Here is a 26,996-nt window from a genome sequence, read left to right as displayed (position 1 = left end):
TTTTAAACTGCCTTGCCTTCAGAGAAAGAAAGAAGGGAGAATCACCCCCAAATGGCTCTGCAACTATTTTATGCGGATCACGAAAAAAATAAATTTTTGTCACCTAAAAAATTAGGAGTGTATTACACAATAGCGGCTATTTTGCAATGAAATGTGGTCGTTGCTAAGTGTCAGACAAAGTGGATCTGTTCACCAGGGATTGTGTGATGTATTGAAGGAGAGCAACTTGTTGTCAGTATACCTATAACTTTTGTGGGAGTTACAGGAGTAATTCCATCTCTCTGTTCACCAACAAGAGGCTACTGGCTGTTCCTTTATCTCTGGATGTTTTAAATGTGGTTGGTGCTCTCCGGGGGGGGGGGGGGGGGGGTAGAGAAATATACAGTCCTCCCTCCACATTCGTTGGAGTTAAAGGCACAAGATTCCCATGAGAGTACAAAACCATAAATAACAACACTGGTTTTTTGTTTTGGTTTTTTTTGGAAACTGAGAGACCATCTCTTTAGAAGCTTCTAGGTCTTTCAGCATGACTATGGTAAATATCTGCAGGAAAAGAGACCATAGAATCACACTGGAGGAATTAGAGATGCCTAGAGATGATATTTTGATCAAATCCGCACAACTTAACACTGGAAATGAGGAGGGATGACTTTACTCAGAAGTGTTACTATTTTCAGATGCAATTAAAATGTCTGGATTAAAATTAGTATTATGTATTTTAAGTGTCTAGGCAATGTAAAGAGAGCAAAAAGAGGTCAAAGTGGATAATCATAGGTTTGGGCAATTTAATAAGTCAAGGCCTACTGTCTATAACACATGTCCAAAATAAAATGGCGATAATTTTAAAATATTACTTGAAATTGAAACTTTTTTTTTTAAAAAAAGTTCCATTACTTCTTTTTGAAGAATTTTCTCTCTCTTTTGTGAGACTGCAAGGGCTTCTTGATCTCTCCGGAATTCATGAACTTGCTGCTGGAGATGTTTAATAAGAACCTACAGAAAGGATAAATATTCTCAATTTTTATACGGTTTTAAACTTCAAATAAAGCATTTCTTGAAGCTTACAACAAGCAGAAATAGTGAGGTATTTCTAGATTTTATAACTTGAACTTTTGTTGATTAGAGGTGCATTAAGATTGCTTAATTTTTTATACGAGTATAAATACAGGATCAGTTATAGAAACACAAAGGCCACAAGAATGGATAACTACATAGGGCCAGACAACTGTACCTTAGTAAAGGCAAAGGTTTCCCCTTGACATTAAGTCTAGTCATGTCCGACTCTGGGGGATGGTGCTCATCTCAATTTCTAAGCTGAAGAGTCGGCGTTGTCTATAGTTGCCTCCTAAATCATGTCGCCAGCATGACTGTATGGAGCGCTGTTTGCAGGTTTTTGAACTGTTACGTTGGCAGAAGCTGGGGGTAACAGCGGGAGCTCACCCCGCTCCCTGGTTTCAAACCACTGACCTTTTGGTCAGCAAGTTCAGCAGCTCAGCAGTTTAACCCACTGTGCCACTGGGCTAATTGAAAGCAAACTACTTGTAACTCAACTTTACAGAACAACTTTGGTTTTCTGTTTAGATATAATATCTGGTTTGTTTTAGAGTATTCCAGAGCTTGGGAAAATTACTCTTTTTGGATGATACCTCCCAGACTAATTCAGCAACATGGCTAGCAATGGCAGCCAGAATAAGTTCTTGAAAACTCTAAGAAGATGCCTTAGGCATTTTTTCCTTTCTGTCATAACCTATACATTCCAGGAATTGCAAATTATGACTAACGTATGTCTGTGAAGCATGGGCCCTCTGAATGAGTGATGGACTCTCTTTATATTTATGGTCACAATTCAACACGAAAATATGACAAATGTTCTGGGTTAACAAGAAGGAGACTGCCTTAAAGATAAAAAAACAAGCAAACCCAAGCTTCTCAATGGCCCCATCTCTTCTTTAAACAAACAAACAAACGAATATCACAGCCCGTTAACTTTAACATGCTATTTATCATAAAACCGGTCTTCAGGGCAGCATGCAATGGCTTAGGAGGGAAAAAGAGACTAAAATAGGGTTGTCCAAGGGTTTGAAAAATGAAGTTACTGCAAAGGTAAATAGATCTGCCATCTCAGTGAATGAACAGAATGCATCTATTTAATTACTGAAATTTTAATGTCCCCCATTAGGAGCTGTTGTAAACTCTCTCATTAGTTTACTCCTTTAAAAATACTACTTGCCTTCTTCATAAATCAGACTCAGAACGGGAAAAGACCACAAGGGTCATCCTGTCCAACTCCCTGCTATGCAATCAAAGCACTCCTGGCACATGTCCATCTACTTTGTATTGAAAACCCTCCAAAGAAGGAGTTTCTGTCACAGTCTGAGGCAGCCTATTCCATTATTGAAGAGCTCATACCGTCAGAATTTTTTCCTTAATGCTTATGTGACATCTCTTTCCAGGAGTTTGAATCCATTGCTTTGTCTCCTAGTCTCTAGGGTAGCAGAAAACCAGTTTGCCCCCTCCTCAATGTGGCACCCTTTTCAAATATTGAAACATGGCTTGATACTAGGCTATATTAATGATGAATGTTTGTAGTACAAAAGCACTGCAAAACAAGAACACCTGCCACTCTGGAGAACTGAGAAGACAATGTGTCTGCTTACCTCTTGTGTTGAAATTTTACTATTTAACTCCGCTGCTTTGGAAGTAGAATGTTCCAGAGCATGTTGACAAAGGATCTTCTCTAATTCTTTCTGATGGGATGCTTTAAGGGCTGCAATGTATTCTTCTGAGTCTTCTTTAGCTCTGTAAACATCATTGTTAAAACAGTTACTATAATTTGCAGCCATCCTCAGTGATTAATATTCCCTTTGGTTTCCAGATGCTTTAATTCTGCAGATGGTCCTGCTACAGTAGAATCAATAATCCCTTTGCTTCCCATTGTTCTTGGTGTTCAATAGCAATTTCCCTTACTAGATAGAGAAGAATCCCAGAGGACTGAACTCAAACTAAATGTGATCATTATCTATATCTTTAATACTGGCATGCTTGCTTTTCTAAAAAGCAGAAATAGCTTATGGATTAGACTGGCCTGGTGCAATCAACCCTTTTATTTCTGCTAGTCTTATGTTGAACCCCTATCCCCTATTTGCATTTCAAAGAAATGGTGTCAAATGAAATATGGGATTCTGAACAAATCTTGCTAAGAAAACTCTGTGATAAGTTCACCATAGGGTTGCTAAGGGTAAAGGTTTCCCCTTGGCATTAAGTCTAGTTGAGTCCGACTCTGGGGGATGGTGCTCATCTCCATTTCTTAGCCGAAGAGCCAGCATTGTCCATGGACACCTCCAAGGTCATGCAGCCAGCATGACTGTATGGAGTGCCATTACCCTCCCGATGGAGTGGTACCTATTTATCTCCTCACATTTGCATGTTTTTGAACTGCTAGGTTGGCAGAAGTTGGGGCTAACAGAGGGAACTCACCCTGCTCCTTGGATTCAAACCACCGACTTTTTGTTCAGCAGGTTCAGCAGATCAGCGGTTTAACCCGCTATGCCACCAGGGGGCCAGCTATAAGTCATATATAAGGTTGCTATAAGTCAGAAATCACTTGAAGGCACACAAGAACATAGCATTTTTATATGTTACCTTCTTACAAGACTTTCAGAATTTGCAACTGCTGCTTGAGATGATATTCTTTGTTGGTTCAGTTCTAGGGTCACCTTTTCCAATTCATTTTTCAACTTGATGTTTTCTTGCAGAACTTCCGAAACATGAGAATCAGCAAAGGCATCGGGTTGGTATATTTTATCATCAAGAGTGGCAGGAAAGAACTCATTTCTAGTGTTCCTGGGATCCCTTTTCAAAATTCCCAAAAATTTTCCCTTGTTATCAGCTTTTCCAGATGAGTTTTTATCAGAGAGCATGATCCTCCTCTCTTTTTGAAGCCTTTCCACAGTTTTAGTGAGGTCTTGGATCTCTCTATTTTTTGCAATCACTTCCTGATTCAGTCTTACCATCTTGGCCTTTGCATGAGCCTGCTCTACCTGGTGCTCAAGAGATTGCAGTTCTGCATTGTCTGTTGTGTTTTTCTGGTGTTCTAATTCTCCTATTTGCTTTCTAAGGGAATCGATTTCAGCTTGAAGATTGCTTACAGTCATCTGGTGGGCTTCATTGACATCACAAAGTTTTTTTTCAAGAGCTTCTTGAAGCATGGCTGCATTGTCTTCAAGTTGCCGTGGCTCATGCAGCAGTTTATACGCCAGAAGCTGTTCAAGTTCCTCAATCCTTTTCTCATACTGAAGCTGTAAAGACAAAACATAGGCATTTCTGCTTTGATTTGCAGCAAATTAAAAAAACACCCCACTATGTAATATTTTAAGGATTAAAATATGTTGTTTGTCATAGTTGCTTGTTTCCAATTCTGTGATTTTCATGGCAGGGGGTTGGACTAGATGGCCCATGTGGTCTCTTCCAACTCTATGATTCTATGATTCTATGAAAATACTGTTTTATCTTCTAATCCAGGAATGAGGAAAATGTGGCACACGGACATTTTGGGGTTATTTTCATTTTAAAAAGAACACATTTTGCCTCCGAATACTTAGATATGCAAAACAAGAACAGAAAGTGCTTTTCTGTTATTTAAAAAGACCTCTCCTGGGTCTAAAATGATCTGTTGTGTGTGTGTGTATCTAAAAACATTTTGAAAATGCCCAAGAGGGCATTTGGGTCCATTTGGTAGTGATTATTTTGGGCAGGGGCTAGGTTTATTTATGGGGGAAGGATGCCCCCCCCCCAAGGTCTCCTGATGGGCTAATGCAACCCCCTTGTCTTCCAGTTACCTAGATTTTAGTAGAATGACAGGAAAAATATCAAACAAGAATGGAATCGCCACAAATGTAGCAGTAAAACACATTGTTGAAGAAATCATATTTTAGTGCAAAGAGCAATTTCTTTTTCCTCACTTCTTAAAATTTTGGCATTTATTTTAAGCATAAGCTAAAAAGTTCTTGATAGCACAATTCTATTGATATTTGAGAAGAGGCATCACCATTTTCTAAGTTCTGCTCATTCTAACTGGTCAGAAAGGATAGGTAGATGGCTTTTTTAGAGGACTGTTTAGAGGACTCAAAGATGCTGTTCGCATACATTGTGGTGCACAATGTTTACCAAGACTCCCCCCCCCCCCTTTTTTTTTACAAGATTAGAAATTCTAGTTAGGTTCCAAAGAAGCAAAAAAGGCTCCAAAAGAACTGTGTCATCATCCAGTCTGCAACTGGGATGCTTTAAAGGCCTGCTAAATGCAGAAGCAAGTATGGATCTAGATCAGTGGTTCACAACCTTTTTTTGACCAGAGCCCACTTGACCAAGTACTACTTTCCAACATTAGTACCAATTGGTTTTTGGTCAACTTTAGATTCGGTTTCGTTATTTGGGAAGATGAGTCAGAAAATTGCATTGGATAGACCACATCAGCTCTAGTTTCTAATGCAGAACATATGCCACCCAGTAGTCACCATCTGCTCGCCCACAGAAAACCATATTTAACAATCTAGAACTGATGTGGTAGTAGTAATCTTTCACGGGTAGGCAGCCTGTCCCTCCCGACATCCATGTTGCCTCAGCACTATAAGAGGGTTTTACGAAACTTCTAACTTTGTGATTTTATTTAAACAACATATCTTAAAAGCATAATATTCTTAATCACCTTAATCTTTTGAAACTGCTGCTCCATGGCGCGGAGACTTTTTTTAGCTTCATCATCTTTACCCTCAAGTTCTGCTTCTAACTTTTTAACTCTTCTTTCAAGAAACTCAGCTGTATTTGTTTTGGCAGAAGCATCACCATCTCCTTCACAAGCTGCTGTGGCAGCAGCATATATTAAAGCTGGCAGAGAATTTGGGTGTCTTCTTTTCAGGATCCCTTCCATTTCTTTAACCTTTTAAAAAGCAGGGCAACAAGTTAAAATAAGTTAATGAAACAAACTTTAGTCAAAAGAAAATAATTAACTCCATTTTTGTCATGTCAGGAGTGACTTGAGAAACTGCAAGTCGCTTCTGGTGTGAGAGAATTGGCCGTCTGCAAGGACGTTGCCCAGGGGACACTGGGATGATTTAATGTTTTTATCATCCTTGTGGGAGGCTTCTCTCATGTCCCCGTATTTTAACTCCAATGACTGCCTCCTATGGGATAGTGGGATTTGCAGTTTAGGAAGAGCCCTATAAAGTTCTCAGCCAGGGAGCTCTCTGGCCTTGTTAAACTATAAAACCTAGAATCCCAAAGGATAATAGCATTATAGCATTATAGCAGTATAGTGTGATATTGCCCTTAGTCACCCACATGAAGTAGCTCAACAAACACTGTTCCTAAGGATTTGGAGCTAGTTACACAATTCTTTGACATAAATGTTAACACATACCTTCAATAATAATCAGACCCCAGTAAACTGTAAATTAAAAGCATAGATACAGTATTTGAAACAGATATAAGACTCAAAGGAAGAGTTTATTCTCTGAAATCTGCAGACTATGTTTGAAGTTCAGACTATAACTTCTTCTCTATCATTTTAATGGTCTTGGTGATGGTGCAATATCTTTTGACATAATTTTTAGTGAGTGAAAGCTATTCTTAAAGCACACGGGAACTATTATTTTACCATGTGTATCATTTATCTGCAATTCCTCTTTGCCTACCCTCCCCTTCAAAAACATTAGGATCTAAAACACTCTCAGGTTTTCTCCTCAGTCTGCATGGCAACACTGCAGTTGTGATGATTTATTGTCCTTCACTGGAAGTTATGAAAAATGAAAAAGAAACGTAGAACAAAAAAACCCTTTTATTACATACCTGTCGCTCAAGGTCTTGAATTCGTGTTGCATCTGCTGCTCTGTCTTTTAGTCTTTTCTTTTGCTGTGCCGGCTGACTCCCAGCTTCACTTCTAAGTTTGTCCACCTATGCAATAAATGTGGAAATAGACTAGAATGGTGCAAGTGTAACAAAAATATTTTAAACATAATGAAATACCTTTCAATAAACCAACAAGAGCAACAAACCCAGAAGTCTAAAACCACAGTGCAAGTGAAATGAGGCATGTATTTCATTGCATTAACTTGCTATTTAAGTGGTAGTGAGAAATTGGCAAATGAAAGGATAGTTTTATTTCAGGATAGTTAGTGCCATTCTCAATGTACAGAACAGTAGACTGGGGCTGGATCTACACTGTCATATGATGCACATTATCAAATCAGATAACCCTCATTATCTGCTTTGAACTGCATTATATAAATCCATACTGCCATATAATTCAGTCCAATGCAGATAATTTTGATTTTAAATGGCAGTGTAGGTCCAGTCTAAAAAGGTTTTGACAGCCAGATACAGACACTTTCATTTGACATTTCTTCAACTGTACAAAGGTGACAACACAAAATTCAATTACCTCTAGTTTCAGTTTATTAATTTCTTCTTTTGCTCCACGAAGACGAGCTGCATCTTTATCCAAGAGCTCCTGATTTTCTGCATACCACTGGAGTCTTTTCTGCAAACGACTAATTTCATCCTTGTAGGATTCCTCCATCAACTTCATCTCATACAATTTTTCAGCTAGGAGGTAAATGTTCCATTAAACATTTCTGATAGAAAACATTTACCTCTTGATTTTTTCTAAAATATGTGTTGCTATTATTTTTCTTCTTCACTATTTTAATAGCCTGTCTTTAAAAATTAAGATACAGCATCAACAAGTGCTAAGCTGAAAGCCAACAATCATGTGGAAAAACAAAGGTAACATTTTATGGTGTTCTTCTTTATGATGAAAAAAAACACACACAAATATATAAACACATACACAACACACTTCCCTTTATTTTAAAGCCTGATTAGAAGAACTGTTTGATATGGTAAGATATGATAATAGGCTCTTTTGGAGTACCAATTATTATTTCCTTCACTTGATAATAATAAACATATTAATTTCAGAAAGAAACACACAGCGATTACCAAACGAGTGCCCTGCAGTTTCTACTTATAGTAACATTACCCATGGCATCTCACAAAAAGGATGACACGAAAATCATCCACTCCTTTTTCTTTCAAGCACACTGTCTCCCATTACTCCTTGACTTCCCCAGCTGTCCCACCTCTTTATATATATGAGCAATGGCTCTTCTTTAGTAGTGCTTTAAAAAGACAACTCTTAGATGCTGGGAATTCTGGCAGCTAAAATCCCCGAAAGCAAATTCTTTTCAAACACTGAACAGAGAATGGAATCTCAAAGAACTGATAAGAATACAAAAGATCTGAGATTGCAATGCCTGGAATTTCCAATTGAAAGAATTAGATAGTAGGTGACACAATTCCTCTGCTATAGATCACTCATGCCAGTGGAAGTAGATGATATGTGGCAAGAAGGTTAAATACTGAATTGATAATAACCCAATTTATATGCAACTATAATAAATATGGCAGCTTCATGGATACAGTTTTAATTTTGCTCTTTTCATGTGCACATACTCTCTCTCACCCGCACACACACTTGTGCACACACATCTGTTCACTTATTCTTGTAAGGATAAAATGAAGCTTAGTAGATTGCAAGGTAAACAATGTGGCTTTATCATCCCACTGCTACAATATCCCATTATTTCTTCATTTTCTCCAATATGTACCATAATCACAATACAAGATTAAAATGAACATATGCTTTCATTCCTTTTGTAAAATAACAGAGAACACAAATCTTACTATTAAACTGACTAATGGAAATTTCCAAACAGTGCTTTACCTGAAATGGCAGAAATCTGTGCTCTAGCCAAATCTCTTTCCTTCTTCACTTGTCCCAAATCTACTTCAAGGGCTTGCTTCTCTTGCTTTAGACGCTTCCTCTCTTCAAGCAAACTGGTTTCTATAGCCTTCATTCCCCCACAGACCCAACAGAACAAAGGGATACAGAAAAAGAACCATGAGAATACAACCAATTTAAAACCAATGAACATTACAGATGCTTGCATTTCGTAAACAAACTGCATGCTTTCATCTGCTCTACTTGGCCACTTGTCCACAGGGGCATTGGTTTTCACTAGTGGGGAACCAATATTCAAATGAACTTGAAGTTCATTATGGTCTAAAGAATGTTTCATCCTGTATCCCACAGAATTCCTGATAGAATTGCTACAGGCAGTCCTCTTTACATTTGAAATCCATAGAGGATTTCAAATCAGTTGTCAAGCTGGGAGACTATGGCCATTAGATGCCATCTGGGTATTTGCTTCCTCTCCATCAGAGGAATAATTGGAAAACCCGCTTCCAGTTTGTGGGTGGACTGAGAGAATGATAATCAGTCTGGGAGACATGTGACTTCCCACTGAACAATCCGAATATCTTCCTGATCAGAAAAGCAGTGGAAAGTATGCTGAAAAATGAGATGAGGATAAAGTGGGGAAGAGGAAAGCCATGAATACTACACCTTGAGTTCAGTGAGGAAAATGTGATCTATAAATGGATCTAATATATAAATAAACACAGAATTGTGGATCTGTTGGAACCCTGCAATCTATTTGAATTCCCCAAGCCTAGCTATCTGAAGGGCAAGTGGGTGGGAATAAAAAAGCAGCTTGTATTTGCTTCATTTGCATTTCCCAAATGGTGTATAAATAAATAAAGGTTGCTTACCTGTAACCGTATTTCTTCGAGTGTTATTCCGTGAAATTCGCACCTATGGGTTTTCCCCTGCGCCTGCGCAGCAATCCGGAAGTTCTAAAGATTTAATAGATTTTTAAATGATTATTTTAAATGATTATTTTGCGGACGCGGAAGCCCCGCCCATGTCCCCGCCCCCTTGGGCGCCCTTCGCCGCGGCGCGCGGCTCCTGGGTAGTTCCCCCAGCGCTAAACAGCAGCTAGGCAACGGCATGACAGAGGGGAGGAAGGGCGGGTTGTGCGAATTTCACGGAATAACACTCGAAGAAATACGGTTACAGGTAAGCAACCTTTATTTTTTCTTCGTGTATTCCGTGAAATGCGCACCTATGGGTGAGATAGCAAGCTACTGACCTGGAGGTGGGTCATGCCACACAGGAAAAAAGAACTGCCCTGCCGAAAGCAGCGTCCTTCTTGGCTTGTATATCCAATTTGTAGTGAGAGGCAAACGTGGAAGGTGTAGACCACGTAGCTGCTCTACAGATCTGGTCCAGCGGCACCCCTCGCAAGAAGGCTTGGGAAGTAGAGACTGATCGAGTGGAGTGAGCCACCAGATGAGGTGGTGGTTCTTTTCCCGCCAATTGGTAGGCTAGGCGAATCGTCGAAACGATCCAGGAAGCCAATCCCTGTGAGGACACAGGGTGGCCCAGAGTGTCTTTCCTGTACTTTAAAAAGAGTTTGGGAGACTTCCTGTAAGAGGACGTCCTATGTAAATAGAACGAGAGTGCTCTTTTAACATCAAGGGAGTGAAGGGTCACCTCCAACGGGGAGGTTGGGTTTGTAAAGAATGCTGGTAAAATAATGTCTTCCGACATGTGAAACTGGGAAACAACTTTGGGAAGAAACGTAACGTCGGTTCGAAGGACGACCTTGTCATCATGGAACCTAATGTAAGGTGGGTCTGAACGGAGAGCCGTGAGTTCACTGCTTCTTCTAGCGGATGTAATGGCCACTAGGAATGCAGTTTTCCAGGAAAGGTGAGAAATCTCATTGGAGGCCATGGGTTCAAAGGGAGGTTTTGACAACTGGGATAGTACTAACTCCAAGCTCCATTGGGGGGCGGGAGGGGAGGCAGGAGGGTGGACATTCTTGTATCCTTTTAGAAACAATTGAACCAAATGGTCTTGAAAAAGGGACGGCAAGCCAGCTTTTCTTCGGAAAGATGAAATGGCCGCTAGATAGCATTTGACAGATGAGAGGGAGGAACATTTGTTGGAAAGGTGTACCAAGAAATCTAGCACCACCGGGGTAGGTGCTGTAGTGGGGTTGTGTCCCGCCGATTTTGCGAAAGATGTAAAGAGAGACCATTTGTAGTTGTATGATTTGGTAGTGTTCGGTTTGTGAGCGGCAAGAATTATACGGGATACTGCCTCAGACAAGTTTATTGAGGTTTGATCCTCCACGCTGTAAGACGGAGGGATTGGAGGTCTGGGTGAAGTACCAGCCCGTTCTCCACCGTGAGGAGGTCCGGGGTGGGGTCGAATTTGAGGAATTGGTTGTTGGAGAGTAGGAGGAGTGGGGCAAACCAATGCTGGCGTGGCCACCACGGGGTGATTAGGATGCAGTCTGATTTGTCTTGGATTATCTTGGCTATGACTGGAGATAGGAGGGGGAGCGGGGGGAAGATGTATAGGAGGCCTGGTGTCCAGTGGAATAGGAAGGCGTCTCCGAGACAACCTGGGGATGCGCGAGGGTGGAGTCTTGCGCAGTAGAGAGGGCAATGAGTGTTCGAAGGGGAGGCAAAGAGGTCTATCCTGGGGGTGCCCCATTTGCGTGTGATGAGTTTGAATTGTGTTGGGTGGAGATGCCATTCGTGATTGTTTTTTGCTGTTCTGCTCAGGGAGTCCGCTAAAATGTTGTCCTGTCCCGGGAGGTGGATGGCTGTGAGAAGGACATTGTGTTGAATGCACCATTCCCAGATGCGTGTGACGATTGAGAGAAGTGTTTGTGACCTCGTTCCTCCCTGTTTGTTTATGTAGTATTTGACAGCTGTGTTGTCTGTCACTATCTGGACCACACGGTTGGATACAATTCGGACGAAGGCCCGAAGAGCTTTCTCCACCGCCATCATTTCGAGGGCGTTGATGTGGAATTTCTGGTCTTGTCGGGTCCAGTGCCCGCTGACCTGGAACCCCTTGAGGTGAGCTCCCCAACCCGAGTTTGAGGCGTCCGTCGTGAGGGACGCAGAGGGACGGGGTTGGTTGAATGGAATTCCCAAGAGAACATTGCGTGCTTTTGTCCACCATGCAAGGGAGTGGAGGACAGATTGGGGTGGATGAAGGACCCGAGACTGTGAGTCGCGGAGAGGGTCGAAGGTTCTGATGAACCAGTTTTGAAGGGGCCGCATTCGGAGGCGTGCGAATGGGGTCACGTTTGTGGTGGAGGACATGTGACCCAGGATGGACTGGATAGTCCAAGCGGAGGCCTGCTGAGAGTGTTGGAGGGTAGTAATGGCCTGTTTGAGGTTGGAAAATCGGTCTTCCGGGAGGTACGCTTTCTGGCGTGTGGTGTCTAGGATAGCTCCGATGAATTGGATACGTTGCGTCGGTTGGAGATGGGATTTGTCCTGGTTGATAACCAGTCCGAGGACCTGTAAAAGAGATAAGGTGTAATGAATATCTTTACACAACTGAGGCCTTGAGGACGAGCAAAATAACCAATCATCAAGGTACGGAAAAACCGTAACGCCCTGTTGGCGGAGATGTGCGGCTACGACGGCCATGCACTTAGTGAATACTCTGGGTGCCGTGGACAAACCTAACGGGAGAGAATTGAAGGAAAAATGTTTGTCTTGAACTGCAAAGGTCAGAAACCTGCGATGTGATGGTCTGATTGAGATGTGAAAGTATGCGTCTCGTAGGTCTATCGTGGCTAGCCACGAGTTTACAGGGATGAAAGGGAGAATGTTAGGTAGAGTGACCATGCGGAATTTGCGTGGTGTGATGAAGGTGTTGAGTCTACGGAGATCTAGAATGGGTCGAAGGCCACCATCTCTTTTATCTACTAAGAAGTATCGAGAGTAGAAGCAGGTGGCGGTTGTGTGAGAAGGGGTGACAGAGATAGCTCCTTTATGAAGGAGAGAGTTTATTTCCTCCCAAATGGCTTGAGAGGGTTGAGTGAAAAGAATAGTGCCAACCTGTGGATAGGTATTGAACTCTATTGCATAACCCCTGTTTACTATATCGAGAACCCAGGTGTCTGTGGTTATGGATTGCCATTGTGGAAGGAATTGATGAAGCCTGTTTAAGTATGTAAGTGGGGGGGTGGGAGGTGAGGTGATAGGTAAAGGTGTGTCAAAAACGGCGTTTATTGGTATTGGAAGGTCTGGTACCACGGTACTGACCTCTGGAGGGGAGTGAAGGACGTCTTGCAGCTGTAGCTGGGGCGTATGGTCTTTGTCTGCCCCTGTAAAAAGAAGTGTTATAAGGCCTGTTATAAAACTGGGGCCGGTAGTAGTAGGAGCCCCACCTTTGGCGTTGGTAGGTGTAGGGCTGTTGATCATACTTGTATACAGTTTGTTTCATTTTGTGGGAGTGCTCCAGTTGTGAATCTGTTTCAGGGTTAAAGAGACCCGCCTCATCCATAGGGAGGTTCTCAATGAGGGCATGTTGTGATTGAGAAAGAATTGCAGCTCTCAGCCAGGCGTGGCGTCTGAGAGCAACCGATCCCGCAATCAATTTGCCTGAGGTGTCAGCTGTATTTTTTGCTAGATCTTTCTGTAATTTGGCTAACAACAGTGCTTCTTGAGCAAAGGCCTTAGCCAGTGGTTGCTCAGCTGGTGGTAATAAGTCTAAATATGGAGATATTTTATTCCAAAGTAGGGTCTGGTAGACACTCATATAGACCCCATAGTGTGCCATGCGGGCAAAGAGGCATGCTGAGGAGTAAAATTTTTTAGCCATAGAGTCCAATTTTCTCCCTTCTTTATCGGAGGGAGATGACTGGTTAATTTGGATTGGCTTTGGTTGAGCATCAGTCACTACAGAGTTTGCTTTGGGCATTTTGGATAGCCATGAGGCTGAAGATAAGTCAATACGGTACAAATTTTCTGCCCTTTTTGGGGTTGCTGGAACCAGGGACGGGGCAACCCCTGTATTTTTAAGGATTTTCAAGAGATAAGGCAGTGTGGGCAACACAGTGGATGCAGGTGCCTGTTGTTCAGTAGAAGTAAAACATGGATCTGTGACTGTATCAGAAGGCTCTGGAGTGGTAAGGTTCAGGGTCCTTGCCAGCCTGATCATAAGGGCTGAGAATTTTTTAAAATCCTCTAGGTGCTGAGGTGATGGGTCAGAGTCTGTTACCGGGTCCTGGATAACAGGAGTATCCTCATTGGACTCCAGATCAATAGTATCAGTCTCTGGTTGAGGAGGCATGCGAGGGTCATGAGGAAGTGATTGAGGATCCACCTCGGGGTGAAGGTCTGGTGGTTGAGAGAGTGTAGCCGTAGGTGGTGCACGAGGAGGTTGTGGGTACCTGGGGTCAGGGTATTGATAGGCATGGGGCCCCCTAAAATGGTCGGGGGGGAGGGTAGTAGAAAGGGTATGGGAAGGGAGGTGGAGGGGGGGGATAGAGGTGGTAAGGGTACTCCTGGTACCCATAGGTTTGATAGTGTTCAGGAGGAAGAGATCGCACCTTCTTGGGTGGAGGGTGGGGGGGGGTCGAGGGTTGGTTTGCATGAGGGGATGGAGAGCGCTGGCGGCGTCTAGAGGGTTGCGCCGAGGTGCTTGGCTGTATGGGGGAAGGAGTTTCCCCTGGTACCGGTTGCGGGGAGTTTGGAGAAGGGGGGGGAGAGGCCTGAGAAGGAGGCAAGGGAGGGGGAGAGAGAGAGAGATCGGGTGGCTGCTCCGGTTCCAGGTGGGGGGCTAGGAGCTCGAGTGGAGGGAGGTGGGAGGGATCCTCCATTTCCAGCATGTTTGGAAGCGGTTCCTGCAGCTGCAGGGTGGAACCGGAGAAATGAGGCACCGTTTCAAGGATAGGGGGACTCAAGGGCTGAACACCAGTGAGTTGCCGTCCCTTTTTCTGTTTACTAGGTTTCTCTTTCGTTTTTGCAGGCTTCGTGGCCTGTTTAGAAAGCTTTGCTTTTTTTCTCGGCTGCTCCTCAAGGGAAGCATTTGCCTGAGTAGAACCACGCCTATCCCCAACGCGTGGGGAGGGAGGCTGAACAACTTCTTGAATCGGGGAGGATTGGGAGGGAGCGGGGAGCATCTGGGGCGCTAGGGCCCGTTCATACAATAAAGCTTTTAATCTGGCATCTCTGCCTTTGCGAGCCCTGGTGGTGAAGCTCAAGCAAATTTCACATGTCTGGAGGTTGTGAGTTTCTCCAAGACAGAGAAGGCATTTGGAATGCCTATCGGCCTCAGGGAGGTTAACTCCGCAGGCCGAACAATTTTTAAAGTAAAGGGAAGACATCTTAGCCTGTTCAGGAGAAAGAATGGTCGTGCCGGTCCGCGTTCAGGAGAGGAGAAGGTAGGTAGTCGAGAAACAGTCCAAAAGTCAGGGAAATGTAAGTAAATCGAAGAGCGAAGTCCGGAGATGCTGCCTGTTTGGCGCGGAAAAAGGAACTACCCAGGAGCCGCGCGCCGCGGCGAAGGGCGCCCAAGGGGGCGGGGACATGGGCGGGGCTTCCGCGTCCGCAAAATAATCATTTAAAATAATCATTTAAAAATCTATTAAATCTTTAGAACTTCCGGATTGCTGCGCAGGCGCAGGGGAAAACCCATAGGTGCGCATTTCACGGAATACACGAAGAAAAAACTAAAATAATAAAATTAAGGAAAAACGCATAATAAAATCCTTGATGAAACCAACACTAAGATGCAAAAGTTAGATGTGTATGTGCCGTCATGTATAATTGCTGAGAAGGCCCTCTCATGTAGACCTTTACCTTGCCTCAGTTTGTGGGAGACCTGAAGAAAAGCATCAGATAGTATCCTAGTTTGGAAGTGCAGGGTAAATGTTTCCGTATTTGCAATAAGTAACGACATGGCCAAAATAGTTTTATTTATTAATTTATTAAATGCATGTCCTGCCTTTCCAGAAGAAAGAATCTTCAATGTTGATAAGATATAAATAAAGTAACATAACTTAAAATTAAAAGCACTCATAAATCAAATAAAAACATAGGCACTTACCTTGGCTGTTCTAAGTTCTAAAAGTAAATCAGTTAAATTTTGATTCCCAGCTGGTTCGGCATTCTGAGTTCCACATGACAACAGGTTATTTTTATAGACTTGTTCCCTAATTTTTGAAAAAGCAGAATTAACCATTTTGTGCTTCTAATATATGCACAAGCTGTTCCAAACTGTCTATCGTTCTATGCAGTTCATGCTGACCTCTGCTCTGAACTAATTTCCTTCAAAAATACATAATATCCTGATAATATCTTACTTATGTGAATCTTTTTAACCACTGAGGGGGATAGGGGGCCTGAAACTTTACAGTTCGAATTGCCTCTACTTCAGGAATGAACTGCAATCTGAATAAAGTAAATCAGTGAGCAATCCAGATCTTTTGATTTTCTTGCTCATTCACAGAGTTCATAACATATTTTCGCTTGCAATTTAGATTAAGCCTATTCATAAAATCTAAGGCTATTTTCTTGTGTAGAAAAAGTACTAATGGTTCAAACTGCTTCTATCTCTTGATGATATTAATTATAATCATAATGCATTCTCTACTAAATAATCTACAACTGAGATGGCTTTTGAAATGCTGCTCCTACACATCTGAAGATATGATTCAGCTAAAACATGACTGAGCCTACAGATCTACATAGGAAAGTTACATACATGCTCAACTAGTTCAAACCAAAAATAGACATCCTTCCATATTAAGATCTACTAAAAATGATCACTGTTTTTAGTGGGAAAATCAAACACACTAACCGTAAGGATGCTAATTCAGTCATTAAGCACTGGTTCTCTTTAAACATATTTTCTTCATTTTTCTTGTTATTCTGCTGTAGCTCTTTCACCTGATTATACAATCTTTCATTTTCCTTTAAGATCAAAAATTATTTCACTTAATTGTTATTTGTTCATATGGGAAGACATACATTACAGCCAATACAAATGCCAGAGGGATAGCTATTGCACTTTGATGCTGACACCAAGGATTACTGTTGATACATCGGATACAAGAACCCTTGGCTTGGAGAAGTATTGCGACAATAAAGTTACTAGTGCTTCAGTTGCCATCAAAAGATGCAACAAAACCTTTTATTGTTCTTAGCAAGTAAAGAAGTTCACATATAACACAGCTATGAGCTTAATTCAAACTAAAAGCTTTTCAATGTATTGTTGAAGGCTTTCATGGCTGGAATTACTGGGTTGTATGGGCTATATGGCCATGTTTTAGAAGAATGCATGTAGAACATGGCCATACAGCCTGAAAAACCTACAACAACCCAGCTTTTCATTTTCAGGCTACAAAATTATTTGCATGTGAAGACAACTATGGCTTTCATGAACTTGTGTTATAGGTGGCAATGAATGCCTGAAAATTACATGGATGTCAAACAATTATATGACTTCTCCAGAGCAGAAACATTCTTCCTTTTGTCTCTTCAAGAAAGTAAGCATCTTACTAAATAGACACTTAAGAATTCCACATTTCTTGCATAGAGATGAACAAATATTTTGCATTTTTTCCTCATCTCAGCTGTTATCTAGCATCTTCATCTTTGTTCTCAGAGTCTTTCATTCTTCTCAGGACTATTTCTTAATTTTATTTAAGGTTCCTTCTTATCTAGAGACATTCTGAACTGGCATTAACAGGCGATGTCACGTGGGTTTTTCAATTTAATTTTGTACAATTTGTATGGGTAAACATGAAGTGGGAAACTAACTTCCAATGTAGTAGGAGCTTTTAAGTGTGCTGGTATGGCGTCCTGCTCAGTCATCACTATATAGAATTTCAGCTCAATCCCTTATTCTTTCCTATCTATCCCCAACTAGCGACGCCATTGCAATTTTAATTGTTCCTTAAAGTTTTCTTATCCTCCGATTATGTTCAATTTACTTATCCCTTGATTATTTTCAAACAGGGCCTTCACATTAAACGCTGTACCTGCTGATACCCTTGAAGAAGCATCTCCTGATTTTCAATTTCTTTTTGGATCTCTTTCAACATTTCTCCTTCAGCAGGGATTCTTTCCCAGATGTTTGACCATTTTGTTTCTTTGTTCTGGTTTTCTTTATGATTTAACTAAGAAAAGAAGACTTTATAAATAAAATGTACCTTTGCTAAGCAGAAAGATGTCTTAATAAAAATGAAAAGCATGTAAGGAAATTTATAGAAATCACATTTGTAGTCTGGCTCTATTTCAAAGACCTTACAATGTTACATACAAACTATCACAATGTATGAAAAAGAGTTCATGAAAAATTTAAAAAATGTCACAGTGACATTTCTTTCATTTTTTAAGAATTACCACAGAGGGTAAATACACACACACACAAAACATAAATAACAATAAAAGCAAGAATCATGCTTTGATAACAACTGAAGTAATCAATCACAGCAGATATTGTTCAGTAACTGGGGATGGGGGGGGGGGGGGGCTTTCATGGCCCCTATACATCCCCTAAACTAGGAATCATGCAGGGATCGTCAATATGAAACAGTAATGAGTGTGTAAGCATAGGTGATCCATTTCTAAATAAAGATTTTTATTCTTCTTATTCTTCTTATTATTTCTAACTGTTCAATGGGATTTGAGCCTATATATTGATACAGGCCTTTACAATTTGATTTTATCAAAAGAAAGGTGATATAATGAATGGCACATTATATTTTTTAAAAATCTGTTCCCCTGATAAGCTGGCAATACGATATAAACAAGCACAATACCTGTGTCTGAAGAACATACTTCTCTTTGTTTAACTCAAAGAGATTCTTATCTTGCTGCATTTTCATTTCAAGGATTTTTGCTTCCATTTCCTTCTCTTTTTCCAAAGATGTGGCTTTTAGATGCTGAATCAAATTATGCGCTGAAGCCAGTTTTTCCTCAGCTTCCTGAATTCTTTTTAGTAAATAAAGCTCCCTTTCACTATTTTGTGGGAAAGGACATGAAACAACCTGAGAGGAAGGAAAGTCCAGTTTATACCACTTGCTGCTCATCACAGAATCCAAGATTGATTAATCGTTTCTCTTTCAGTTCCATAGTAGGAACTGATTGATTTAATATTCTGAAAAGTTGAATTTCTATAGAAAGCCCCTCATGCAGTCTAAAGAAAAAACCGAACACTGACAAGAATAACTTCTTAATCTAACATGATGGCAGATGGCACAGGCAGAAAAGAATAAGCTTTATACAGATATAATAAAAAGGGAAATAAAACCCCATGCTGCCCAGTCACTTGTTTGGGAATAGCCAAAGATGCTATTACTGCTGAGAGCAGACTGAGGGTGCATTTATAGAGCAAGTGCAGTTGGACACAACTTTAAATGCAGTCACTCAATGCTATGGAATTAAAGAAGTTGTTGTTTTACAAGGTGTGTAGCCTTCTTCACCCAAGAGTGGTGGTGCCTCAGCACACTACAACTCCACTACCGTGAGCCATGGCAGTTAAAATGGTGTTAAGCTGAATTAATTCTGAGTGTAGATGCACCCTAAGGTAACCAGTCTTTTCATTATCCAAGGAACACACCCATCTGTTGCTGCATGGCTTTTTTTCTGGTGCCATCATTTACGAGGCTATCCTAAGAGCAGGATCTATGGCTTACACTGTGATTGTGGATGAAAGAGACATTTTCTTTAACCTGCTCTTGAATACTACTTGCAGATGACTGTCCAGGTGCGGCACAGGAATTTCTCTTCATTGAAACAGGATCCTTTGTTGGCCGTATTGCCTTCGTTCCAGATGTTTCTTTCATAGAAAAAACAAGTGTGTGCTAGATTTTATAAGTTCAGGTTTTAAATACTGTACATTTATATGTGGACTTATACAGTAATTGACATAATGTACACAAAATGGGCATTTTCTGTAACTATCTTTTTCTTCCTCCCTCCCTTGAAAATAAACTAGATACAAGTGAATGAACTACTTTTGCCAAAACTTAAATTGCTTCTATAGTTCACTATACTTTTCACTGTATGCCATGATCTCCCTATGCATATAAAGTTGAAAGGAATGCTCCCTTCTGTTTAAAAGACGTGTGTGTGTGTGTGTATATATAATTTATATTTACCATATTTATATTCCGCCTCTCTCAATCCAAGGGTGATTCAAGGCGATTTACAGTCGGCAAACAATGCCACCAACATACATAAAATACAGTTACAAATTTTAACATATAATATAAACCATAGAAAGGCAATAAAACAACAAAAGCCACAAAACACAAGTCCTCAGCGTCTCATCATTAAAATCATTTTTCGTCGCATCATCCAATCATTCCGTGGGTCTGAATTATTCTGTTACACTGCACTTGCAAATGCTTGCTCAAAGAGCCAGGTTTTAACTCTTTTTTGAAATGTTAGGAGGGAGGGGACTGATCTGATATCTCTAGGGAGGGCTATTCCATAGCCGAGGGGCCACCGCTGAGAAGGCCCTGCGAAGGAGGTGGGACCGAGAGCAGGGCCTCTCCAATTTATATAGAGATCAGTAATGTAAGGAACACACACACACTAAAAATTTCTATATAGCCCCAGCTCCCCCTTCCTTATTCTGATACATCAATGTCTATTTCTTTCCAACATTACAAGCCTTAGCTGAGAAAAAATATCTTGCCTTTTCTACTTAGGTAATCTATTTTTCCAGAGTGACGACAAGAATGCTACCTCTCTACCTTCAACCTCAGCCCTTAGTCTCATCTATTGCATAAATATTCTTTGCTGCTTTATATAATCCAATTCTATGCACATCTATGCCCTGACATGCTTATTGGGACTGTGGATTGGAGTGCACCTTGTTGCTTTCTTCCTTTTCCCGTCTCCTTCGTCTAGTGAAAATCTGAATTACAAACACTTCAGAGGTTCACTTAATTTTGGTTAGACTATGTTTTAAAATAAGATTCTACTTCAAGAAGCAGTCTACAATATAAGCATTTTGAGGAAACCTACATTCAACAGTTATCCTTTACTTAAACAGATATACCAATATTAATAATCAAATTACCTTTCTGCTTTAGAGGAGATCTGCCTTTCATAACTGGCTTTTGGGGACTCTCTTTTCCTGTCTTCTCATGAACTGCGGAAAAGTGTTTCAACGAAGAACTAGATTTTCCATATCCAGAACTTCTAATAGAACTGTAAGGTCCACTGAGAGACTTCTTTCGATGAACGACCGCTGTGTTTTTGGCATTCTTATGCATCAACTGTTTACTCAACACCGAACTGAGACCCTCTTTAGTCCAAGTGCGGGGCTGATGTATCTGTGGACAACAGCATTTTTTTTTTATCAAACACCTTGGGTTGAAATTGTAATAGTAAAAGAAAATATCTGTATGTCTCTGCAGTCACAGTTCACTCAGGATATTGCCTTAAAATCTGACAGATTTTATAGGTTTTAGTGGCCAATTTCAAGCTGAGAGATGAGACAGTGCTTCTACATTTCTTCAAGCAAGATGAAAAGTTGAAAAATAGGAGCAAGTTCATACATCACTGTTAGTTTTCCTAATATTTATAAAGGTAGAACACAGACAACACTATGATATAGATGATTTCTGAAGTAAGAGAAATGAAGGGAGTGGACATCTCATTGTATCAGGCATTTGGTATCCAGACATGGGCAAACTATGGCCTTCCAGGTGTTTTGGACTTCAACTCCCACAATGCTTAACAGCCAGTAAGCTGGATAGGATTTCTGGGAGTTGAAGTCCAAAACTCCCAGAAATCTCTGGAGGGCCAAAATCTCTGGAGGGCTGAAGTTTGCCCATGCCAGGTACAGACCTAAGAGAATACAATTCTGGATTATCCAAATACTGCCATACATAATAATGGACATGGTTCTGTTCACTCTTTTCAAAGTAACATAGTTCACTAAGACTGTGTCCTTTGACTGTCATATAGATGGATAGGTAGGTTAATGAATGATTTTGTACCAGAGTATCAGCTGCGACATATTGCGCTTCAAGAATAAGGAAAAGCCTGGTGGAATCAAACAAAAAGTTTTTTTACAGGAAGCCCACAAGCAAAATGTTAACGAAACATAAAGCAGGAAAAAGAAGTTGCTCACTGAAGTTGATAATGTAATTCGAAGGTTTTCCAAGGGGATTTTAGACACTCAGCTGTCAACCACAGGTCTGTTTAGCTCCCTGAAGTCCAATTAGAGGGAAAGCATGGAGGCACAACAGAAGAGATAAAGGGATCCTCTGCAATTCGGATGCCATAGATAGAGTAAAGGAGTGAGGATTTTCCTTGCTGGAAAATTAATCTCTATGAGACATCTTGAGATCTAAGCTGTATTGGTTTGACAAAACTCCTTTATTATATTTTATTATATAAAATAGTGTATTTTAATATTGAGACAAATGTTTTTAATGTTTATGCATGCATACAATGAATTCTTGTCCCAGCATTGAATGTTTGCCGTATATATGCTGTGCCCGGAGTCCTCTTCGGGGTGAGAAGGGTGGAATATAAATGTTTTAATTAAATAAATAAGATGTATCTTATATTTATATTAGCTGTATTTCTTAAAAAATACTTTTGCCTGTATAAAAATTTCCAAAAATGAGGTGTGTCTTAGAATCACAAGTGAATCTTACGTATTTTTGTTGTTGGTACTAGGGTGCATCTTACAATCAATGGCCTCTTGCAATTGAAGAAATACAGTATTGCATGGGCCCAGAAAGTGCTGTGACCTGGGGCACTTCATGAGAAAAGTTGGGGTCGTAATTCAAATCCTACTCTGAATTCAAGTTCAGTAGATGGAGTCATTTTTCATAAAATAATATACACAATCTGTTTGCATAAACTAGATCAATAAATGATCACAGGTAGTGAGTATACCATGTGTGAAATTGAGATTCTTACATTATCTTGAATAAATGTATCATAAATATCTATAGATAAGAACTGTGAAGTAGTTTGCATTGTAATACTACAATATAAACTAAAGCAGATGGACACAAAATATAGATGACAAACACAGATCGTCTTGAAATGTAACATCTTATTCAAAAACAACTACATGACCATGTTAGTTGCTTTTAAAAAGACATAATAATACTCCAAGCAACTAGTTTGCATTAAAAATAAATCCATTTGGTGAACCCATACTCCCTTGTGACTATAAAATTAAATATAAGCAAATAAAACAGTTATAGCTACACCATAAGAGCGATATTATTCATTATTATGTTAAATTTGCAATATGAATTAGTTCTGCTTAAATTATTGCAAAGTGGAATACAGTTCTTGTTCATCTTCATATTTACATTATTTAAATAAGAGTTATGGCTACTGTGTACCTCATTAAGCTTGTTTTCCTGATGCAATGCTGAAGAATTTAGAAGAGCATTGTGTATCTGGACATCCTGTCTAATTCTGTCAGCCAGTTTGTCTTTGTCAGCCCTTTGCTGAAGAGTATCTTCACTGTCCTCCTTTACTGCTGGTTGAAGAGAAACTCTCTCTTGCTCACTATGGTCGTTCAAAGAATCAACATTTGTCTTCTCTGGATATGATATAACATTATGGTGTTCTTTAAATGGGAAATGGCTCACTGATTCATCTGTGTTGGCATGATTGATTTTTGGAGAACTGAAGAAAGAGAGGGGGAAGAAAATAGGTTAAGACATGCTATTTCCTTATTTCTATATTATTTATGACCAAAAGACCATTTCATAGCTTATGTATTACTGTTATAGCTATTAGCAGAAGGCCTGATACTAAAGAATAATTTTTAAATAAACATGGTTGAAAGAACACATTGGGATGCTGAGTCTAAAAAGCAATGCCTTGCATATGACTAGGCCAAGAGAGAAAAGCTTAATGTTCTTTGGTCTATCTACGAGTCCCTAACAATAAAACAAGAAATGTCCCAGAACAGCTGTACAAGCTGATAGACTAGCAAAGGTGTTCAATCTGAGCATACGGCATGGATCGAACTATTTATTCCATTTTGGGTGCACACCAGCATGTAATTGGCAAGATTAAAATTTCTAGCTAATCATCATATTGACTGAATGTTATCGACAGGGATTACTTCACAATTAAACAAAGCTGAAACTGTAGGTTGTCTCACAAATTATTTAGATAGGAATGGAAAAAAAATATGAAAAACGAAAATCATTGGCTAAAACCGTGTATTTGCAATAATACCTTGGAGGTTCTAAATCATAGCCTCTGGTAAATGATGAATCCGCTTTGATAGGTTTCATCAATTCTTCTATGGTTGGTAAATCTAAGTAGGTGAAACAGCATTCAAGATCAATGTCCAGTAGCAAAGTATCATTAAAATACAACTTACTTATTACCTTTGGTTCCAGTTACGCTTACAAAAGAGCCTAAATAATCTAAAGGCACTAGAGTCTGTCTGATTTTGAAAGCTAAGCGTCTCTGGTTAGTACTTGGATGGGAGGCTGCCAGCAAAAACCAGATGCAGTAGGCTGTAGTTAAGAGGAAATGTTAAAAATACCTTAGTATTATGTACATAAGAAAGCCCTATGAAGTTCATGGGGTCACTATAAATTTATAGGCAACTTGAAGGCACACAAACACTCTTATCTCTAGTTAGAGGTCAATTTGTATTTTCTGTCCACAGTATAAAAAGCTGACTGCAACATTTTCATCTGAGTTAATCCATAACATCCTAATACTGCTTCCTAACTGCTAAACCTTTATTTTGTGTATGTATGTGTATTTCATTTCAACACATTTTCAGCTATCTTGATATCGCAATTTCAGTTAGGCCAGGAGCACATTTGTCACTCTGTCACCTTTCAACTTAATAAACAAAATGACTAAGCACCCTCAGACTGACAAAACATCAAAAGTGAATCATCTATGCATCAAATTCACTGTAAAGATGTCTCAGTATCTGAACAGGCATCAGAGATACAGTTGAGTAATTGAGCTGGTACTGCCACAACAAGTGAGTGAGGACCAAAGCTAGTAACAGCAGGGAATTTAAAAGCTATTTATATTTGAGGAGAAGGATGAAAAAACAGTGGCTTGAAAAAAAATCTAGTCATCTCCTTAGAAACAAAAATAGCATCCATAGCTCTGGGGAAAGACTATTGCATAGGAAAGTTAGGTTGTGCATTCCAATTCAATAAGCAACAGAGGACAATAAATCACAGTACAAATTCTAAAGGATGGCATCATCCATCTGACTTGACTTGTGCTTCTGGAGCAATGTGTATGGTGGAAGATATTGTGCATGAATAATTATATTGACTTGTGCAACGAGGAGCAGTCATACATGACTGAATCATGGATTAGCCCTCATGGAGTGAGAACAGACTGAACAGGAGGACTGGGTGTCAGAGATACAGAGCTGTGCAGAAAGTCTTAATAGACAAGACTTTCAGAGGGGCCAGAAATGTCAAAACTGCATCTCTTTAGCAGGTCTCTGCTGCTAAAAGTGTGTATATCTGAATGAGTAATGTATTTTAAACAGGATTTTCCTTGAAGATATTCTGGAGGGTGCAGCTGGTGGAGAAAGCTAATGATTGCATGTGGACATGGATATTGAAGTAGATCTATCCCAACTTCTTTTGAAATTTCTTAACTGGGTACCAGTGAGGTACCAGATCCAATTCAAGATATAGCATATAAAGCCCTAAACTACTCAGACTCAAAGCACTTAAAATGCCACTTCCCACAGTATTAATTTAAGATTAGCTGGAGAGACCCTCTCTGTTATGTTATAAGAAAAGTATGGTCTGGGGTTTCTTACATTTTTCCACTCACAACCCCTTTCCACCCAAGAAATTTTTAAATGATCCTGGGTATAAAAAAGGTATAAAAATCAAACAGTATGAAGACCAGTTGGCATTTGCAAGACTTGCTAAATAGGCTGGTTTTCCTTTTTGTGGAATACATCTGAAGCATTTTCTGCAGAGCCAACTGTAAATACTCTACGCTGTTGCGAACAGATTTGTGTAAAAGGGCGCAATTCAGAAATCTTTTTCTGCTGCCAATTTTTTGTGGGCACCAACAGTAGGATAAGAGGACCCTTTTTGGGATCAGGACCCACAGTTATGAAGCAGTACTCTACAGGGCTTTTTCTGTGATGGCATGTACATGCATATCTTTACATCACCTGTTAACATGCATTTCATGGGATTTCTTAAGCAAGGAATACTCAAGAAGTGGTTCTGCCAGTTCATGCACCTGAAATATAACCAACAGCACCATTCATTGATAGTTTGCCATCCAAGTATTAACCACAACTGGTTAGTTTCCAAGATGAGACAGAATCTGGTGTCTTTAGGGCATTTATTTTAGCAACTGTTTTTAATGTAAAGTATTTTAATGTTTTAAATGTGTCTATGACTATGGAGCCCCCGGTGGCGCAGTGGGTTAAAGCACTGAGCTACTGAGCTTGTTGATCGAAAGGTCGCAGGTTCGATTCTGGGGAGCGGCGTGAGCTTCCGCTGTCAGCCCTAGCTTCTGCCAACCTAGAAGTTCGAAAACATGCAAATGTGAGTAGATCAATAGGTACCGCTCCGGCGGGAAGGTAACAGCGCTCCATGCAGTCATGCCGGCCACATGACCTTGAAGGTGTCTACGAACAACGCTGGCTCTTCGGCTTAGAAATGGAGATGAGTACCACACCCCAGAGTCGGACATGACTGGACTTAATGTCAGGGGACTACCTTTACCTTTGCCTATGACTATGGTTAGCACTCAAATGAGTGCTTGTTGTAAAGCTGCCCTGAGTCCCCCCTGGGGGTGAGAAGGATGAGTACAAATATACAAAATAAATAAATATTGGTAATGTAGGATTTTAAATGTACGTTTTACACAGATTGTTAGCTACTCTGAATTCTTATACGGAACTGTGGTACACAAATTCGATAGATCGATTCATGAATGAATAAATATCAAAATTATCTGAAGAAGTCTCCTTTTCTTACTTGGAGAATGCTATTATTTTCCATCCATTAAACTCCATATTTTTTTAAAGACTAAAGATATGCAATATTATACCACCCCTTCAATTAGAGATTAAAAAGGGGCATAGAAGAAAATGTATGCTTTATATATACAATAAGGTTAAACTCTGGAACAATGAGGGAAAACAGTTTTGTGGTCAAAAATTCAGACTTTAAGTGTTTTCTCATTTCAATTGCTCCAGAAAATTCTGTGACAGAGAAAACCTCCAAGATAGGATTTCCCAAACACTCTAAAAT

At 40.2% G+C, this 26,996-nt stretch overlaps 1 protein-coding gene across 3 annotated transcripts in view; it reads right to left on the bottom strand.

Annotated features, from left to right (window-relative positions):
- Positions 1-26,996, bottom strand: part of CEP162 (centrosomal protein 162) — a 52,228-nt gene that overhangs the window by 4,438 nt on the left and 20,794 nt on the right. For all 3 annotated transcript variants that reach the window (XM_060752980.2, XM_060752981.2, XM_060752982.2), the window contains 15 exons: positions 23,959-24,040; positions 23,109-23,397; positions 20,813-21,068; positions 19,419-19,561; positions 18,543-18,770; positions 17,760-17,897; positions 16,577-16,689; positions 15,824-15,929; positions 8,780-8,906; positions 7,436-7,599; positions 6,844-6,948; positions 5,705-5,935; positions 3,643-4,298; positions 2,658-2,799; positions 895-993 (listed from right to left, as the gene is read on the bottom strand). In XM_060752980.2, the coding sequence (XP_060608963.2) occupies positions 895-993; positions 2,658-2,799; positions 3,643-4,298; positions 5,705-5,935; positions 6,844-6,948; positions 7,436-7,599; positions 8,780-8,906; positions 15,824-15,929; positions 16,577-16,689; positions 17,760-17,897; positions 18,543-18,770; positions 19,419-19,561; positions 20,813-21,068; positions 23,109-23,397; positions 23,959-24,040 (2,879 nt within the window). The remainder of the gene's footprint in view (positions 1-894; positions 994-2,657; positions 2,800-3,642; positions 4,299-5,704; positions 5,936-6,843; positions 6,949-7,435; positions 7,600-8,779; positions 8,907-15,823; positions 15,930-16,576; positions 16,690-17,759; positions 17,898-18,542; positions 18,771-19,418; positions 19,562-20,812; positions 21,069-23,108; positions 23,398-23,958; positions 24,041-26,996) is intronic.

The sequence above is a fragment of the Anolis sagrei genome, chromosome 1, assembly GCF_037176765.1.
Source record: "Anolis sagrei isolate rAnoSag1 chromosome 1, rAnoSag1.mat, whole genome shotgun sequence".
Taxonomy (NCBI): Eukaryota; Metazoa; Chordata; class Lepidosauria; order Squamata; family Dactyloidae; genus Anolis; species Anolis sagrei.
Note: the sequence above shows the minus strand (reverse complement) of the source record. Positions and strands in the feature narration are given on the sequence as shown.